Below are 20514 nucleotides of genomic sequence, written 5' to 3' on the forward strand. Positions count from 1 at the left end.
AAAAATCAGTGAGAGACTCAGCAATAGGTAGGAGGTAGCTTTGTTCAGATTCAGAGAGAAGCACACTCCGAGAGTGTGGGCCATCACAGAGGGTGAGTGCGGTGGCCGTGGAATGTGGTGTGGTTAGTTTTTGCGGCCTGGATAATGTCATATGCTAATGAGTGGGAGGATCATTCCAACAATTGGGGAACCACCCACTCCTCAGTCTTCTGACAGTGCCTTGGAACTGTCCTGGCTCCTTTGGGTGTGTCAGTTAACTTGCAGATTGAGGATCAAGGATTAGTTGAATTTGACTTGTCATCTTGGACCCATTTGATTTTTTTTTTTTTTTCTCATTAAACTTTTTTTAATGGGTCTCAAATTCTGTGACAGATTTTTGGTCAAGTTGTTTTCATTAAAAAGTACTGATTTTAAAAACTAATAACTTAAACTGCCACACACAAAACATATGGTCCACAAAAACATTCTCCTTTCCTTCTGAAGGTTTTACGATGCATTGTTATCATTAACCAGTCTTTTACTATTAAACTTAAATGGCCAATTGAGACAAACAGTTCTGAGACCGTTCTTCCACCACTGATTAAGACTGGGGTGGCAGGTATTGGGGATAATATTCATTTAGCCTTCTGAGCTTTCTGGGCAGACTTGGTGACCTTGCCAGCTCCAGCTGCCTTCTTGTCCACTGCTTTGATGACACCCACAGCGACTGTCTGTCTCATGTCACGCACAGCAAAACGGCCCAGGGGAGGATAATCAGAGAAGCTCTCGACACACATAGGCTTGCCAGGAACCATATCAATGATGGCAGCGTCACCAGATTTCAAGAATTTAGGGCCATCTTCCAGCTTTTTCCCAGAACGACGATCAATCTTCTCCTTCAGCTCAGCAAACTTGCAAGCAATGTGAGCTGTGTGACAATCCAGCACAGGTGCATATCCAGCACTGATCTGGCCTGGATGGTTCAAAATAATCACCTGAGCTGTGAAGCCAGCAGCTTCCATGGGTGGATCATTTTTGCTGTCACCAGCCACATTGCCACGACGGACATCTTTGACAGACACGTTCTTGACATTGAAGCCCACGTTGTCCCCAGGAAGGGCTTCACTCAGTGCTTCATGGTGCATTTCTACAGACTTCACCTCAGTTGTTACATTGACTGGAGCAAAGGTGACCTCCATGCCAGGTTTGAGAACACCAGTCTCCACACGACCCACAGGGACAGTACCAATACCACCAATTTTATAGACATCCTGGAGAGGCAAACGCAAGGGTTTCTCAGTTGGGCGAGTTGGTGGCAGGATGCAATCCATAGCTTCAAGCAGGGTGGTTCCACTGGCATTGCCGTCCTTACGGGTGACTTTCCATCCCTTGAACCATGGCATATTAGCACTTGGCTCCAGCATGTTGTCACCATTCCAGCCAGAAATTGGCACAAATGCTACTGTGTCGGGGTTGTAGCCAATTTTCTTAATGTAGGTGCTGACTTCCTTAACAATTTCCTCGTATCTCTTCTGGCTATAAGGTGGCTCAGTGGAATCCATTTTGTTAACGCCAACAATTAGTTGTTTCACACCCAGGGTATAAGCCAGAAGGGCATGCTCACGGGTCTGCCCGTTCTTGGAGATACCGGCTTCAAATTCACCAACACCAGCAGCAACAATCAGGACAGCACAGTCAGCCTGGGATGTGCCTGTAATCATGTTTTTGATGAAGTCTCTGTGTCCTGGGGCATCAATGATGGTAACATAGTACTTGCTGGTCTCAAATTTCCACAGGGAGATATCAATGGTGATACCACGCTCACGTTCAGCTTTCAGTTTGTCCAAGACCCAGGCATATTTGAAGGAGCCCTTTCCCATCTCAGCAGCCTCCTTCTCGAACTTTTCAATTGTTCTCTTGTCAATCCCGCCACATTTGTAGATCAGATGGCCAGTCGTGGTAGACTTCCCTGAATCTACGTGCCCAATGACAACGATGTTGATGTGGGTCTTCTCCTTTCCCATTTTGGCTTAGGTTTAACGGTGGTTTTCACGACACCTGTGTCCTGGCGGCAAACCCGTTGCGAAAAGGGACCCATTTGATTTTAATTGGTTTATGTTATGCCCTCGGGCTATGTCATTCTTTCAAAAGTTGTGCGGTGCCCCCTTCCCTCCTATTTCATGCCCTTCTCCTGAGCCCGGTCCTGGCCCACAATGTTGCCTTTACAATGTTCTGGAGGGACAGCCAGAAAATAGCTGGCCCTTGGGAGAGAAATGCTATATAATTCCAATCTCTCTAGATAGTCAGGCCTTCATCTTTCATGTTTCCTACAACATATACAACAATAGCATCTCTCAGTGAACCCACTAGGGAGGGTGACAGGGACACAATGCCTACTACAAGTTCATCTGCTGGTGGCATCCCTTCAAGGGCAGTTGGCCTTCCAGGGATAATGTTTGCCAGTTTGGAGTTAGCCCCACAGGCCGTTTGGGGCCAAGCTCTTACTGTCCTTCTCCTAAAGTTACAAACATATCCCCTGGATCAAATCTCCATTCCACTTCTCTGGAACATCTGGTTTGTTGTCTCTTATCAATTTGTTCTTAAGACGCTTACAAACTCCTACAACAAGGACTTTGACCCCTTGTAGCAACATCCTCCACCTCACCTACTATTAAAATACTCTTATTTCCCCTAATAGGGTTTCCCTGGTGTCTCAGAGGTTAAAGCGTCTGACCGCAATGCAGGAGACCTGGGTTCAATCCCTGGGTTGGGAAGATCCCCTGGAGAAGGAAATGGCAACCCACTCCAGTGTTCTTGCCCGGGGAATCTCATGGATGGAGGAGCCTGGTGGGATACAGTCCATGGGGTTGCAAATAGTCAGACACGGCTGAGCGACTTCACTTCACTTTCAATGCCCCTAACAGGACCAGATAACCCACTCCTTTGTCATTACTTCTCTGTTACCTAAAGTGGGTCTATGACAATGAAACATTTGCCACTGGAAACACCCTAAACTGCTCTTATGGAGGACTAGGGGAAGAAATAAGCCACTTACATTCCCTCAGAGCAATAAGAGGATAAGGCTTATGGCTATCACCCAGGATCTCAGTCACAGGGCACAGGCTTGGATTTCTTTACATCATGGTATCTATTCCAATCAGCAGTGGACAAACCAGCAGAGTTAAGATTACAACCCCTTAATCCTACCTAGCACTTGTCATGCTGAAGACCTTGGGGATGCCCAACTCCAGTCCGGGGGGCCCAGGAGGTCAACCTGCCTAGGGTTCTGGTCCTCGGGAGGTTGTCATGCCTCAGCCTGCCTGAGGATCTGCACCCTGACCCGGGAACACCAGGCTCTCAGGTTGCAACAGTACTGGGTAGGATAAGCTGCAGAAAGACTCACCTCTAAGGAAGTCCACCATGGAAACAGAAGGAAGCCTATGACTTGTGGGACTGCCTGGTCTCAGCAATAACTCAGGAGCCAAATGAGAACCCTATTGCCTTTCTGGAAAGGCTAAAAGAGGCCCTCCAAAAGTTTACCAATCTGGACTTAGACACTTACGAGCAACAGGAGATTTTAAAGGACAAATTCCTGTCCCAATGTGCATTAGACATCAAGATAAAGTCACAACACCTCCAGAAGTAGGACCCTGCTGACTCTTTAGATGAGATGGTCCAGACAGCCACCAATACCTTTTATAGAAGAGAACAGGAAAGGGAGGCCAAGGCCCAGAAAAGGGAGAAAAGGAAACAGACAAGGCATGCCCAGATGCTGGCCATCCCCAGGGAAGCCCTATGGTAAACCCTGAGTCCTTAAAAGACAAGGCAAGAGACAAATGCCTAAGATAGGCGGGACATTGGGCCAAAGAGTGACCAAAACATGACAAATCTCCTAAACCAGCTTGCTACAAATGTCATCAACTGGGACATTGGGCAGCACTCTGCCTTCAGGACTCAAGAGCCTCAAGGTCAAGCACCAAGCCTTCCATCATGATGATTCAACATGACTGAAGTGACCTACTCTAGCCAGTCCACCTGTCACAGATAACCATCATGGGGGTAGAGCCAAGGGTGCAACTGGATGTGGCAGGTAGGTCCGAGAATTCTTGGTTGACACAGAGGCTACCTACTCTGTCCTGACCTCCTACGCTGGAGCCTTCTCCTCCCAAACCTGTACCATTTTGGGTGGTACAGGAAAAACAATTACAAAAAGTTTTACCTGAACACTTCTTTATTGCTGGGATGGAAAAATATTTTCCCACCAGTTTCTGGTGGTCTCTGAGTGTCCTACTCCCTTATTGGGAAGAGATCTTTCCCTGCCTTTGAAATGTTGCAACTATTGCTGTCCTGATAGAAGATGCTTTAAAACTCTGTCTTGAGGCAAACTAACTACTTTTACCAGCTACCAAGTGAAACAACTCCTGAATGAGAGAGGCCATTTATGGATGTCTGATCAAAGAATCCTCAGATATCAAGTAGTGCTGATGGAAAATCCAAGCCTGACTATCCCCTTGTTAGGTTCTTAACCCAGTTACCCTCCTGCCTACCCTGAGGGCTATCTCCCCTTTCACTCTTGCCCATAAACTTTGGACAATTAGGCAAAATCCCGAGAAGGATTGTCAGAAGGTCCTCTGACCAATTCTGTGAAAATCTGGTACACTGATGGAGCAGCTTTGTTTAGATGCAAACAAGAAGAGTTGGATATGCAATAGTCTCCAATTTTGAGACCATAGAGGCTAAACTTTTGCACCAGGTACCTCAGCCCAATTAGCTGAGCTCATAGCCCTGATTTGGGTCTTAGAGCTGGGAAAAGGAAAAAGAGTAGCCATTTACACTGACTCCAAGTGTGCCTTTCTGGTGCTACATGCACATGCTGCTATTTGAAAAGAAGAGGCCACTTGACACCCCAAGGGTATCCAGTCATATATGATGATCATATCCTTAGGCTCTTGTAGGCAGTACATCTGCCTGCCAAGGTTTCACTATCCCATTGTAAAGGACACCAAAAAGGGAGCAGGAAGTGGCACGAGGGAATCCAAGCAGCTGATCAGGCAGCTAAGAGAGCAGCATAAAGAACTATGATCTAATAGGGGTTGCCACCTTAGTACCACAGACTAATTTACCAGAAGTGAAGTGAACTGAAGTTGCTCAGTCGTGTCCGACTCTTTGCGACCTGGTGGACTATAGCCCACCAGTCTCCTCTGTCCATGGGATTCTCCAGACAAGAATACTGGAGTGGGTTACCATTTCCTTCTCCAGGGGAATCTTCCAGACCCAGGGATCAAACCCAGGTCTCCCGCATTGCAGGCTGACACTTTAACCTCTGAGCTACCAGGGAAGCCCATAATTTACCAGAAACTCCTTCATATACTGAAAGTGAGACTCTTAAAGCTAAAAGTGAGGGCTTTCAAGATCATATGGGGTGGTTCAACAAGGAGGGACTCCTTTCTCTGCCTGGGAACCTCCAATGGAAGTTGGTTAACTCCTTACATGCCATCACTTGTTTAGGGGAAAAGGCCCTCCAAAGACTACTAGAAAGGTCCTTCAGAGGAACAGGCCTCCAAACGACTAAAAAGCAAGTGGTCTCCTCTTGTCCCACTTGCCAATTAAACAACCCCCAAGGAGCTCAGAGACCCCAGTTGGCCCAGCCTGTCCAATGGCATGAGACCTACACAGGAGAGGGCTGGCAGATGGACTTCACCCAGATGCCAGTTTCTCAAGGATATAAATACCTATTAGTCATGATAGATCCGTTCACATGATAGATTGAAGGCTTTCCCAACCCAGACTGAGAAGGCTGAGGAGGTGGTAAAAAAAAAAACACTGCTCAGTGAGATCATTCTGAGATTTGCTCTGCCCAGGTCATTACAAAGAGACAATGAAACATCATTCACTTCTAAAGTCACCAAAGAGGTCTCTAAAACATTGGACATTATTTATATCTATTGTGTCTGGAGGCTTCAGTCTTCAGGAAAAGTAGAAAAAGCCAACCAATTCTTAAAATCAGTGATAAAAAAGGTAACCCAGGAGACCTCCTTGGGATGGAAGGAAGCTTTACCAATAGCTCTCCTCCACACTCATACTGCCCCTAAGGAACAGGTTGGTCTTAGTCCTTATGAGATGTTATATGGAAACCCTTTTGTTTATATCAATGACCTCTTCCTAGATCCAGAGGCTCTGACCCTCCAGTCTTATACCATGGCCATTGGGCAATTCCAATAGGATACACACTTGTGGGGCGTCAACTAGGACCCAAAAGATTCTAAAGAGTTACCACTATGTGCTCCAGGGAACCAAGTCCTAATTAAAGTCTGGAAAGATGGTACCCAAAGGCTCAACTCCAGCCCACATGGAAGGGCCCCTACCCTGTAATACTTTCTACCCCCACAGCAGTCAAGGTACCAGGACACGACTCCTGGATTCACTACTCACAAGTCAAGCCATGGAAGAAAACAGAAAAAGACACTCCATACACCTGTGAGCCCCTGGGAGATCTTAGATACTTATTCAGGACTGCAAATGAGTGTCATTCTAATGAACATTCCCAAAATTAAGTTTCTGGGGATAAAATTTCTCAGGACAGCTCTAAAAAGCCAACACAGTTTGGGTGGGGTTGTAATCCAAAATAGAAAGGAGATAGATCTCCCGATCCCTGAACAAGGAGGGACTTGAGCCATCTTGAATGAGATGTGTTGTTTCTGGGTAAATACCTCCAGCTAAGTTAAAGAAAGTCTCACAGTCCTCAAGAAAAATATTCAGATCCTACTGGATCTCAGAGAATGAGCTGGAGAGTTCTCAGGGTGACTATAATCTCTCTTTGTGGGATCCTTCTGGCGAGGGGAAATTTGGAGTGGGCTAATGCCCCTACTAATCCCTGTCATCACCATAGTGATGCTGTTTATGGTTGTATGTATCCTGTATTATCAATTGTCTAAGCCTTTTTGTCTCTGCTGAGATCAACAAGCTATAACATCCAGTGCCAGTTCAACACGTATATATAAAACTACAGCTGACCCCAGAAACTATCACTCACCCTCAGATAGACACCAATATAAGGACTCTGAGGCTTGAGACTAGCAAGAATGGGAAGTCCAGTGCCCTTTGCCATCACAGTTCAGCAGGAAGTAGCCAGAGAGACCTCAGCGCCCCTATTCCCAAAGAATTGGGCCTCCCATCTCTTGAGAGGGGAATGTTAGGTAGGTAGAATAGGAAAAACGAGTCCAGAATGGCAGTGGCTAAAAGACAAAGGAGGGAAAAGCCCATGAAAATAGAACAAAGGAAGGTCTGAGGACCTGAGTGAGAACCTCAGGTAAAACAAACAGCCCTCTTGGCTAGTCTAATTTACATAAGGCAGGCTCACAGGAAGGAGAAAAAACATATAAAAATAAGAGCCAAAATTGAGCCAGGGGGTAGGGGTGGATGGGCTTCTCTTCTCTTTTTGTCTTTTGTGTTGGCCTGCTCTCATGCCTTGAGAATGTATTTTCGCATTACTTGCCAAATAAAACTGAGCTGTAACATGGAGCTGTAACACTGGTCACTTCAAATTTTTGCTGCAGTGAGACACAACTAAGGAAATTACACACTCCCCTGACAATTACATTATTTTTTAACTACAAATTGTGTTGTTTTGTTTTTTTTACTATCACAGAATAATTTTAAAAAGAGTAGGTTCCCCAAACACTGAATTTTATTTCACTGATTAATTCATTAAAGTATATTATGTCTTTTATATATTTGGGAGGAACAGAGATCTATTAAAATCATAAATATATCAGTTATTCATGACATAGATTGAATACTTATTCTATAAGAATGTCTGCTAGTTAGTATTAGAAACATGCTTTCACTTTATCAATGTCATTAAATCAGTCCAAGTTAACTAGCAAAAAACCACTTCATGCAATCACAGTGCTGAATTCAATATGGTCAGATGTATTATTTGGAAAAATAAGTAAATATATGAATAAAAAAGTAGGTTTCAAAATACCAGATTAAACCTCCTCTCTTCAGTGTTGTAAGAGTTTGGAATTCAAAACTATAAATTAATCAGTAAGAAAATATAGATATATTCCCTATCAAATAAGAAAGTAGAGTGCCTAAGCATGACATTCTATCTTGCACCTGATAGGCAATCAAAAAATATCAGTTGAAGAAATGAATGATGATTAAAACATATTGCATTTAAAATAGTTACCAAATAACTGAGTAATCAAAAAATCATCTTCCAGAGATGTCAGAATTCCTGGAATTATAAATGCAAGATTAAAATGACAGGAGAGAAAATCCCCATGCTGCTGACAAGTCAGTAAAAGGAAATTCCCTCATCTCTAGTCATTTTAAGGTTATTTTTAATTTTACTAAGTTTCACCTTTCATAAAATTTAGTGGAAGCATTATACATTGCCTTGGGACATTCTATCTGAAACTCTATTCCAGTATTTTTAGTTACACTGTAAAAACACTCTGTGTTAGTTTTATGAAGTTCTTATTTCTCTATTGAGGAATGAAGGTAAAATCATACCACATGCCTCCCTCACAAAATCATATGATATATTATATTTGAAAAGTTATGATCAACCTGGATAGCATATTCAAAAGCAGAGATATTACTTTGTCAACAAAGGTCTGTATAGTCAAGGCTATGGTTTTTCCAGTGGTCATATATGGATGTGAGGGTTGGACTGTGAACAAAGCTGAGCGCCGAAGAATTGATGCTTTTGAACTGTGGTGTTGGAGAAGACTCCTGAAAGTCCCTTGGACTGCAAGGAGATCCAACCAGTCCATTCTAAAGGAGATCAGTCCTGGATGTTCTTTGGAAAGAATGATGCTAAAGCTGAGACTCCAGTACTTTGGCCATCTCATGCGAAGAGTTGACTCATTGGAAAAGACTCTGATTCTGGGAGGGATTGAGGGCAGGAGGAAAAGGGGACAACAGAGGATGAGATGGCTGGATGGCATCACCAACTCTATGGACGTGATGAGTTTGAGTGAACTCCGGGAGATGGTGATGGACAGGGAGGCCTGGCGTGCTACTATGATTCATGGGGTCGCAAAGAGTCGGACACAACTGAGCGACTGAACTCAACTGAACTGAAGCTTATGTTGGACATTATCAAAAACACCTATAATAAGACTCACATGTGTATGTAATATATTTGCAAAATATACAAACATTTACACAAATTATTAAAAGATAATATAATCATTGTACTATATAATGCTTTAAAATGCACACAGTATATAGCTTTGTTTAAAATTTTAATTACTCAAAAGTTAAATTAGAAAATAGAAAAGTTATATATTTTTATTATAAATTAATAATTTAGAATATTTGTTTTAAAGAGATACAGTGATGTATGTGAAAGACATTTTAAAATTTTTTCTTTAGACTTATCTCTTTTCTTTTTTATATTATACTGACTTCTTTATTAAATAATTTTTTAAATACCATTTTGTCAGAGTTAGAACTAAACATGTATTTCTTAAGTTGCTATTTGATATTATGCTATATGCTAGACATGGTTTGGTTAAATTAGGCTCTAAAATGCCTTGAACTTGAAGGGATTTATTGATTCTCAAATATGTTCATAGATGTAATCTGAAACTCCAACGTGCCACTCTATTTCATGTGACCAGGAACACTATGGGACAGAACTTACACCCAGGTCATAAGCAAGATTTAGATATATGCACATTTATCCAAGGAATGGGGGTTAATTTTTGGCATTGAAACTTACAGAATAATAAAAAAAGACAGTGAAATAAAGTTACATAAATGAGGGGGTATTCTAGCTTTTAGACAAGCCCAAACCTCAGGGACTAGATACTGTAAGAAAAGAGACAGGTGAGCAGCATGATCACTTGAGTAAAAGAATGCCAAAGGCAGTGGGTATCAGTGAGTAGCATCTCTGATAATTTGTGGGCTAAGTGCCCCTCAACCAGAAATTCCTAAAATTGATCTGGATGTGATTCCACAGAGCCTTTTGAAAAGGCTTGGGAAACGCATCCAAGATCTGTCTACTTGAGGAGCAAAACAAGAAGGTTTATTCATCAGCTTCCATCCTCCCATCAGTCAGGGCTGGTCACTGCCACACTCCTCCCATTTATACCTGCTTGAGTATGTCCGGCGGGGGCAGCAGAGCCTAGAGGAGCTATCCCATGTTGAAGGTCAGGAAGGGCAGCGGTGAGGAGATACCCTTCATCCAACATAAGGAGTAGCGGCTGCGCTTTGCAGGAGCAGCTGTGAAGAGATACCCCATGCCCAAGGTAAGAGAAACCCAAGTAGGATGGTAGGTGTTGCAAGAGGGCATCAGAGGGCAGACACACTGAAACCATACTCATAGAAAACTAATCACTCTAATCACACTAGGACCACAGCCTTGTCTAACTCAATGAAACTAAGCCACGCCCACGGGGCACCCCAAGACGGGAAGGTCATGGTGAAGAGGTCTGACAGAATGTGGTCCACTGGAGAAGGGAATGGCAAACCACTTCAGTATTCTTGCCTTGAGAACCCCACAAACAGTATGAAAAGGCAAAATGATAGGATACCGAAAGAGGAAATCCCCAGGTCAGTAGGTGCCCAATATGCTACTGGAGGTCAGTGGAGAATAACTCCAGAAAGAATGAAGGGATGGAGCCAAAGCAAAAACAATACCCAGTTGTGGATGTGACTGGTGAGAGAAGCAAGATCTGATGCTGTAAACAGCAATATTGCATAGGAACCTGGAATGTCAGGTCCATGAATCAAGGCAAATTGGAAGTGGTCAAACAAGAGATGGCAAGGGTAAACATCAACATTCTAGGAATCAGCGAACTAAAATGGACTGGAATGGGTGAATTTAACTCAGATGACCATTATATCTACTACTGCGGGCAGGAATCCCTCAGAAGAAATGGAGTAGCCAACATGGTCAACAAAAGAGTCTGAAATGCAGTACTTGGATGCAATCTCAAAAATGACAGAATGATCTCTGTTCGTTTCCAAGGCAAACCATTCAATGTCACAGTAATCCAAGTCTATGTCTCAACCAGTAACACTGAAGAAGCTGAAGTTGAATGGTTCTATGAAGACCTATAAGACCTTTTAGAATTAACACCCCAAAAGATGTCCTTTTCATTATAGGGGACTGGAATGCAAAAGTAGGAAGTCAAGAAACACCTGGAGTAACAGGCAAATTTGGCCTTGGAATGCAGAAAGAAGCAGGGAAAAGACTAATAGAGTTTTGCCAAGAAAATGCACTGGTCATAGTAAACACCCTCTTCCAACAACACCAGAGAATACTCTACACATGGACATCACCAGACGGTCAACACTGAAATCAGATTGATTATATTCTTTGCAGCCAAAGATGGAGAAGCTCTATACAGTCAGCAAAAATGACCAGGAGCTGACTGTGGCTCAGATCATGAACTCTTTATTACCAATTCAGACTTAAATTGAAGAAAGTAGGGAAAACTGCTAGACCATTCAGGTATGACCTAAATCAAATCTCTTATGATTAAACAGTGGAAGTGAGAAATAGATTTAAGGGCCTAGATCTTATAGATAGAATGCCTGATGAACTATGGAATAAGGTTCGTGACATTGTACAGGATACAAGGATCAAGACCATCACCATGGAAAAGAAATGCAAAAAAGCAAAATGGCTGTCTGTGGAGGCCTTACAAATACCTGTGAAAAGAAGAGAAGTGAAAAACAAAAGACAAAAGGAAAAATATAAGCATCTGAATGCACAGTTCCAAAGAATAGCAAGGAGAGATAAGAAAGCCTTCCTCAGTAATCATTGCAAAGAAATAGAGGAAAACAACAGAATGGGAAAGACGAGAGATCTCTTCAAGAAAATCAGAGATACCAAGGAAACATTTCATGCAAAGATGGGCTCAATAAAGGACAGAAATGCTATGGACCTAACAGAAGCAGAAGATATTAAAAAGAGGTGGCAAGAATACACAGAAGAACTGTACTAAAAAGATCTTCACGACCCAGATAATCACGATGGTGTCATCACTCATCTAGAGCCAGACATCCTGGAATGTGAAGGCAAGTGGGCCTTAGAAAGCATCACTACAAACAAAGCTAGAGGAGGTGATGGAATTCCAGTTGAGCTATTTCAAATCCTGAAAGATGATGCTGTGAAAGTGCTGCCCTCATATTCCAGCAAATTTGGAAAACTCAACAGTGGCCACAGGACTGGAAAAGGTCAGTTTTCATTCCAATCCCAAAGAAAGGCAATGCCAAAGAATGCTCAAACTACCACACAATTGCACTCATCTCACATGATAGTAAAGTAATGCTCAAAATTCTTCAAGCCAGGCTTCAGCAATACGTGAACCATGAACTTCCTGATGTTCAAGCTGGTTTTAGAAAAGGCAGAGGAACCAAAGATCAAATTGCCTACATCTGCTGGATCATGGAAAAAGCAAGAGAGTTCCAGAAAAAACATCTATTTCTGCTTTATTGACTATGCCAAAGCCTTTGACTGTGTGGCTCACAAGAAACTGTGGAAGTTTCTGAAAGAGGGAATACCAGACCACCTGACCTGCCTCTTGAGAAACCTATATGCAGGTCAGGAAGCAACAGTTAGAACTGGACATGGAACAACAGACTGGTTCCAAATAGGAACAGGAGTACATCAAGGCTGTATATTGTCACCCTGCTTATTTAACTTCTATGCAGAGTAGATCATGAGAAATGCTGGACTGGAAGAAACACAAGCTGTAATCAAGATTTCTGGGAGAAATATCAATAACCTCAGATATGCAGATGACACCACCCTTATGGCAGAAAGTGAAGAGGAACTAAAAAGCCTCTTGATGAAATTGAAAGTGGAGAATGAAAAAGTTGGCTGAAAGCTCAACATTCAGAAAACGAATATCATGGCATCTGGTCCCATGACTTCATGGGAAATAGATAGGGAAACTGTGGAAACAGTGTCAGACTTTATTTTGGGGGACTCCAAAATTGCTGCAGCTGATTGTGATTGCAGCTATCAAATTAAAAGACGCTTAGTCCTTGGAAGAAAAGTTATGACCAACCTAGATAGCATATTCTAAAGCAGAGACATTACTTTACTGACTAAGTTCCGTCTAGTCAAGGCTATGGTTTTTCCTGTGGTCACGTGTGGATGTGAGAGTTGGACTGTGAAGATGGCTGAGCACTGAAGAATTGATGCTTTTGAACTGTGGTGTTGGAGAAGACTCTTGAGAGTCCCTTGGACTGCAAGGAGATCCAACCAATCCATTCTGAAGGAGATCAGCCCTGGGATTTCTTTGGAAGGTATGATGCTAAAGCTGAAACTCCAGTACTTTGACCACCTCTTGGGAAGACTTGACTCATTGGAAAAGACTCTGATGCTGGGAGGGATTGGGGGCAGGAGGAGAAGGGGACGACAGAGGATGAGATGGCTGGATGGCATCACTGACTCTATGGACATGAGTCTGAGTCAACTCCGGGAGTTGGTGATGGACAGGGAGGCCTGGAGTGCTGCAATTCATGGGGTCGCAAAGAGTCGGACACGACTGAGCAACTTAACTGAACTGAACTGAACTGTGGAATATAAGTCTAGAAAGTATAAAATTCTTTATAATTGAGCTAAAATCTAACATTTTATAACGTTATATTAATACAAGAAATTATAATCAACAGAAGAAAACTTCAGTTCAGTTCACTTCAGTTCAGTTGCTCAGTCATGTCCGATTCTTTGCGACCCCATGAATTGCAGCACTCTAGGCCTTAAACATATAAAGTATATAACAGTTATGAAATTTTTATACTGTATATCTGTGCTCAGCTCTGTATGACTCTTTGAGACCCCATGGACTGTAGCCTGCCTGGCTCCTCTGTCCATGGAATTTTCCAGGCAAGAATACTGGAGCAGGTTGCCATTACCTCAACCAGGGGTTGACCCAGGGACTGAACCCATGTCTCTTGTAGCTCCTGAATTGGCAAGTAGATTCTTTCCCATTAGCACCACCTGGGTAGCCCATGAAATTAATTCTAAGTGCACATGTATTTTGTTTAGTCACTTAGAAAGGGAATATTGAAAAGACAGCAATGACCAAGTAGAAAAAGTAGATTTGTTGTTTTAATTATTATGTAAGAATATATAATATCTTGTCAAAAATTACTTCTCTAGAGTGTAACTTAAAGTGATTTCTAAGACTAGCTAACTATAAAACTGATTTTAACTTTTTCTTATTTAAATGTTTACTAGGTTTTACTTTCTGTGTAGAACATTACCATGAACTTAGCATTCTAAATAAAGCAGTTATTAACTCATAATTTCTGTGGATCAGGAATCTGGGTACGACTTAACTGGGTCCTATGCAAAGCTTCTATGTGCCAGACTGGGTTCTCCTTTGGAGGGATGACAAGGGATGGATCCTCCTGTTAGCTTATTCAGCCTATTTGTAAATTCCCTTTGCAATTGTAGGCATAAGGTCCCAATAACATTCTAGCTGCTGTCCAGGGCTTGCTATGAGCTCCTAGAAGCTTCTTAAAGTTTCTTTATGATGAGTCATCTCTACAAATCCTCTCATACCATGGCAGCTTAATTTTTCAAAGGCCAGTAAAGGAGAAAGTTTTTAGTCTGAATCTTCTAGTGAAATGAAATTTTATAAAATAGGACATGGCTATAGGAATAATTTTCTATAATGTTTGACATATTCTGTTGGTTAGAAACAACTCTCACTGCACGTCCACACTCAGGGAGAGAAAATTATACAAAGGCATGAGCACTAGAAGATAAGATCATTTTAGGGTTTGTTCAACACTGTTGTGAACTATGAAGTGACATAATTTGACTGTTTTCTCTCTTAAGTTATCAGTCAATCTGAATTGCTGATTAAATAAACATATATATGTCAGTTAAAGTAAAAATCCATATATGAATGTGAAATAGAAAATTCTAAGAATGCAAATATAATTTATACAGCTAAAATAAGATACATTCTTTAAATAAAAGACAAACATTTTGAAAAACTTTTAAGGCAGAATTTTGACTTAAGACAACTGTTTAATAATGGCTGCTTTATTCTAATTAACATTCATGCAGCAAGCAAATGCTCTCTTAACGTTTCTAAAGTACCCATGCATCTTGACTCCTGACTCTGAAAAACTAAAACCTTTTTTTTTTTTTTACTTCTATACTATAAAAGAGATCTTATTTTAGATCCAGAGCAAAAGAAAAACATGAGCCTTTAAAATAGTTATCTTTGACCTTTATATCTAGATTGAGTTTTAAATGTCATCTATTTTGTAAGTTAATAAGAAAGAATACCAGTGCTTATTTTAAATTAGTCTCACTGTATTATCCTATTATGGAATGCAATAGGAAATGATGATGTTTGAAACTATCCTCATACCTCTGAAAATTTTCAAGAATATCTTTACATACACATTTTATTCAACCACACAAAATTGATACTTTTCTCAATAGTAAAACTAATTTTATATCAGTCATCCTAATAAAATAATGATGCTCATATATTTGCCTGTATGTATATGTGTGTGTGTGTGTACATATATGTTTTAAAGTAAGCCAAGTACTTGATGACTTTGCAAATGATATAAAGATAAATAGATATACTTTTCTTACCACGCTGTGAAAACATTGTGTATGTTTACAAATGTGTGAATGTGTGTGTGCTTTCCGTTATTGTCTTTAAAAAATGTATCCCGAAAAATACTACTTCTAAAGTTCTTAAATAGTTTCTCCTCTTTTAATTCAAGTTTACCACAGTAATTACAAGCCTTTTCAGGCTTTGGATATCCTAATTAGTAGCAATCACAGATGTGACAAATTTCTAGCAGCTAAAAGAAAAATTAAATTGACTGACAAATGTCACCCTAGTCACAAATACCAACTCCAATCATGCTTGACTAGGAGCAAGAGAAAGGGCAAACAGGATTAAGAGAGCAAATTTCACTTTATGGCAGCTGCTACCTTCCCCTTGAAGTGTTTCTATATGAAATGCAAGCATGAAAAGTACAAGTTAAAATAAAAGCTCTCTCGTAAGCTTCTCCTTACTTATAAGCTCCTTATGATATAGAGATAGGATGAAAAGAGAGAGGTCATTACATAGCCTGTTGCTGCTGCTGCTGCTAAGTCACTTCAGTTGTGTCTGACTCTGTGCAACCCCATAGATGGCAGCCCACCAGGCTCCTCTGTCCCTGGATTCCCCAGGCAAGAATACTGGAGTGGGTTGCCACTTCCTTCTCCAATGCATGCATACATACTAAGTCACTTCAGTCGTGTCTGACTCTGTGTGACCCTATGGACAGCAGCCCACCAGGCTCCTCTGTCCACGGGATTCTCTTGACAAGAATCCTGGAGTAGGTTGCCATTTCCTTCTGCATTACATAGCCTACCCTTTGCTCCAGGATCTCTGAGTCTTGTTCAACCCTTTTTGCTTGCTCAGTTGCTCAGTCATGTCTGATTCTCTGCAGCTCTATGGACTGTAGGCTTCCAGGCTCCTCTGTCCATGAGATTTTCTAGGCAAGAATACTGGAGCAGGTTGCCATTTCCTACTCCAGGGGATCTTCTTGATCCAAGGATCGAATTTGTGTCTCTTGTGCTTCCTGCGCTGGTGGATGGATTCTTTACCACTAGCACCACCTGAGAAGCCCGGTTATCCAGCTTTTAAATAGTGTCTGAAATGTATCTTTGGAAGCCAAATGTGATTCTGGAAAGTTTGACAGAATGTTGATCAAGTCAAAAACATACCACAGACTGATTCTAAACTCTATGGGTTTTGACTTCCTGATTATACACAATTTTTGTGAGAGAATGAAATAAGTACATAAAATACATGATGTGTTTTGTAGGTATCATGAAATAGGACTATTAGTAATATTAGGATAGCCTTTCCTTCTTAACTTTTTATCCCTGAAATGGCTGTGGAATGGTTTTGATAGTAAAGGAAGCAAATTGGTCAAGGAATATTTGTTTCATTATTTTGGTCAATGACTACAGTTATTTTCTTAAAGGTTGTATGTATGTAGGTAGGTAGGAAGGTATATATTAGGCTGTGTTACGGGGTTTGTGGAATCCTAGTTCCCTGACCAGGGACTGAACTTGTGCTCCTTGTAGTGGAAGCACAGAGTCTCAACCATTGGACCACCAGGAAAGTTCCCAATGGCTGCATTAAACTCACACAGAGACAGACGATAGAAAAAGATATTACAGCATCAAAGTGAGTGAGAATCACTGAGAGAAACTAATTGTGAAGACTTGGAAGAAATAAGATCAAGGGTACAAGTGAGATTTAAAGCCTTTGTAGGCATCTTTGGAGGAATCTTCATGGTATTATTTGGGACCTGAATACAAAAATTGTCTTCTACCTCTTGGTCTCATTTTCCAATCTGTCTCTTGCATGATAGTCAAGCTATCTGCCTGTCCTCTGCCTCTCCAACAGAGCAGGCATATTCCTTCTCCAGTGATTTTTTACTTACCCTTCTCTCTGTCTGAATATCTTATCATCCACCATGACCATTCCAAGTCTTTTAAGGAAATTCCACCTTCTTAATAAAGTCAATTAATTTAAAATAGTATAATCCATGTCCTTAGCAATCTCTTTACTTTTATGCTCTTTCTTCTTCTATACTTTTTAATAATTTTCTTTCTTCTCTTACTGGAACTTGGTTTTCTTTCTGTATATACACTTGAAGACCGTCCAAAACTTTGAATGATAGCTGCTACATAGCAAGATCATAATAAATACATTCTGAACTTAAGGGATATGGAAACATGGATATTTGAAAGTTACTTTGAACTTAATGAAATGCCATTTACCACTCTGAATTAATTGGCCTCATAGCCAGAAGAAAGGAATAAAGTGTAGCATTATAGTCTATATAGACATATTACTTAGGCCACTGCTTATTTTTAACAAGGTTAAACACACCTAAGTAAAGCAATCAGTCCAACAGATGACAAGCTACCTATTACCTATTGTTTTCTCTCTGAAAACTGTCTATTGCTATAACCCCTTAGGAGTGGCCACTTGAATGTGGGTTTGTATTTACTTAGGGCCAAGGGTCATATTTGGGCTTCCCCAGTAGCTCAGTAGTTAAGAATCTGAGTGCAATGCAGGAGACACAGAGATGTGGGTTCCATCTCTGGGTGGGGAAGATCCCCTGGAGGAGGAAATGGGAACCCACTCCAGTATTCTTGCCTGGAGAATTCCATGGACAGAGGAGCCTTGTGGGTTACTGTCCATGGTGTCTCAGAAGAGTTGGACACAACTGAGTGACTAAACAACATTAGGGTCATACTGGGCTACAAGCAAGCAAAATTATCTTCCAAGAAAACAATGAGTTAGTGAAGAAATGAGGATATGAGAGACTGTAAAAGTGTGAGAGATGACAGGAAAAGAAAAAGCATGCATACCCTAAGAGAGGAGAATGGATCTTGGCAACTAAGACTGTGTAGCTTCTCTTCTTCTAAAGATAAACACTGATTTGAAATCCTGGGGGATTAATGTTCTTATGTGTTCCTCTCTTCCTTTATTTGAGTTAGCTAGATGACTCACTGTACCTGACAATCAAAGTTGTTGGGAACATTATGACTTTAGAAGAAATTAACAAAATCAATGTTAGTAGTTCATTTACCTTAATATCTTCTTATAAGAATGCCTGAAAAAATTTCTCCAAATTTTACTGTGAAACTGATTTTGTGTGCACTAAAATGTCACTTCTTTATAAATATCTCTTATGATAAACCTTTCTATTTATGCCTCCATTTTTCTTTTCTTATAATTAATGTTAGCTCCATTTATTACTTCAGAGGTGTCTCAGTGATAAAGATATGGGTCCGATCCCTGAGTCGGGAAGATTCCCTGGAGTAGGAAATGGCAACCCACTCCAGTATTCTTGCATGGAAAATTGCATGGAGAGAGGAGCTTGGCAGGCCTCAGTCCATAGCAGTCACAAAGAGCTGGACATGACTGAGTGCACATACTGAGTTCAATTCCTGGGTGGGTAAGATACCCTGGAGGAGAAAATGGCAACCCACTCCAGCCTGGAAAATCCCATAGACAGAGAAGCCTGGCGGACTACAGTCCATAGGGTCACAAAGAGTCGGACACAACTGAAGTGACTTAGCATGTGCTCACCAGCCTGATCTGTTCCTAGCCTATATATGCAATATGTGGCCTCACCACTGTTTACCTAGAGCACCATACTTCAGATGGTTTTGTTCCTGACTTCTAGAAACTGACTTCTAGAAACTGTTAAACACTTCCCCATTCAGAGTTTTTATGGTTATCAGGGAAGATGTGCCCTTCAGGTCTTCTCATGCCTGGCTCATTCTCATCTATACAGAAACATTCTAAGTACCTTACACTTTGGTTTCTTCATCAAAATCCCTAATTTATGCCTTTCTTTGCACAGTGGCAATTTTACTTTATGGCACCAGTGACATTTACATCTTTCATTGATTTTCTCCTTCTCTCATTAAAATCTGATTTAGACAAGAGCAGAGTCTCCATTTACCATGTTCTCTATTATAGTCATATGTAATGAAACAGTGTGTGGCACATCTGAATGTGTGTGTGTGTGTGCGTGCATACACTTGCTTAGTCATATCTTACTCTGCAAACCCATGGACTGTAGACTGCCAGATTCCTGCATGGAATTTTTCCGGCAAGAATACTAGAGTGGGTTGCCATTTCCTATTCCAGGCAATCTTCCCCACCCAGGGATCAAACCCGTGTCTCCTGCATTGGCTGGTGGATTGTTTACCACTGTGCCACCTGGGTACAACTATATATAAATACAATAAATATTGAATGATTTAATGATTAGCAGGAAGAAAACATGAAATATTAAGCATCTGAACATGGAGGATTTTTTGACTCTATAATCTCAACCTGTCCGAAGTTTTAGAGGAATCACCCTTCTAAGTATATGGAAAAGGTTACATGTAGTTAATGGGAAGGACAACAAACTAAACATATTAAAATAATTATTAGGTAGCAAAAAGTGCTTAACATGTACTTCAGGTTGTACTAGTTTATAGACTGTGACATTATGTGGAGATCATAAGTCTGTGTGAAACTTTTAATAATCTTATATAGTAAATAATACAGATATTATACAAATGAATTTCTTCTTAATAAGAAAGAGCAGTGATAGAAACTAAGTATTCACTTATATTTTATTACATATGAATATTAGTAAAAACTGATAGAATTCCTAAGTAAAAGAAGATATTATTAGTAGTGTTACGAGAGACTTAAAGACAGATGTTTTGCTCTAACCATTAGAACATCACGAAATAAATTACTATATGGTCCACTTTTATATGCACTTAGATGGTAAAGACTCATCCTGCAATGTGGGAGACCTAGGTTTTATCCCTGGGTCAGATGGAAAAGGAAATGGCAACCCACTCCTGTATTCTTGCCTGGAGATTCCATAGACAAAGGAGCCTCGCAGACTATAGGCCATGGGGTCACAAAGAGTCGGACACGACTGAGCAACTCTCACTTCAATTCATATGTAAAAAGGTTAGTAGTCAATCTGTTCAATTGT

General features: G+C 41.0%; 1 protein-coding gene across 1 annotated transcript; it reads right to left on the bottom strand.

Moving 5' to 3' along the window:
• Positions 1-385: 385 nt before the first annotated feature.
• LOC120860695 (elongation factor 1-alpha 1-like) lies at positions 386-2069 on the bottom strand. The gene has a single exon (XM_040236444.1). It carries the CDS (start codon positions 2001-2003, stop codon positions 615-617), a length of 1389 nt encoding a protein of 462 aa, XP_040092378.1. The 5' UTR covers positions 2004-2069; the 3' UTR covers positions 386-614.
• Positions 2070-20514: the final 18445 nt, after the last annotated feature.

The sequence above is a fragment of the Oryx dammah genome, unplaced genomic scaffold (genome assembly GCF_014754425.2).
Source record: "Oryx dammah isolate SB20612 unplaced genomic scaffold, SCBI_Odam_1.1 HiC_scaffold_11163, whole genome shotgun sequence".
In the NCBI taxonomy this organism is placed as follows: Eukaryota; Metazoa; Chordata; class Mammalia; order Artiodactyla; family Bovidae; genus Oryx; species Oryx dammah.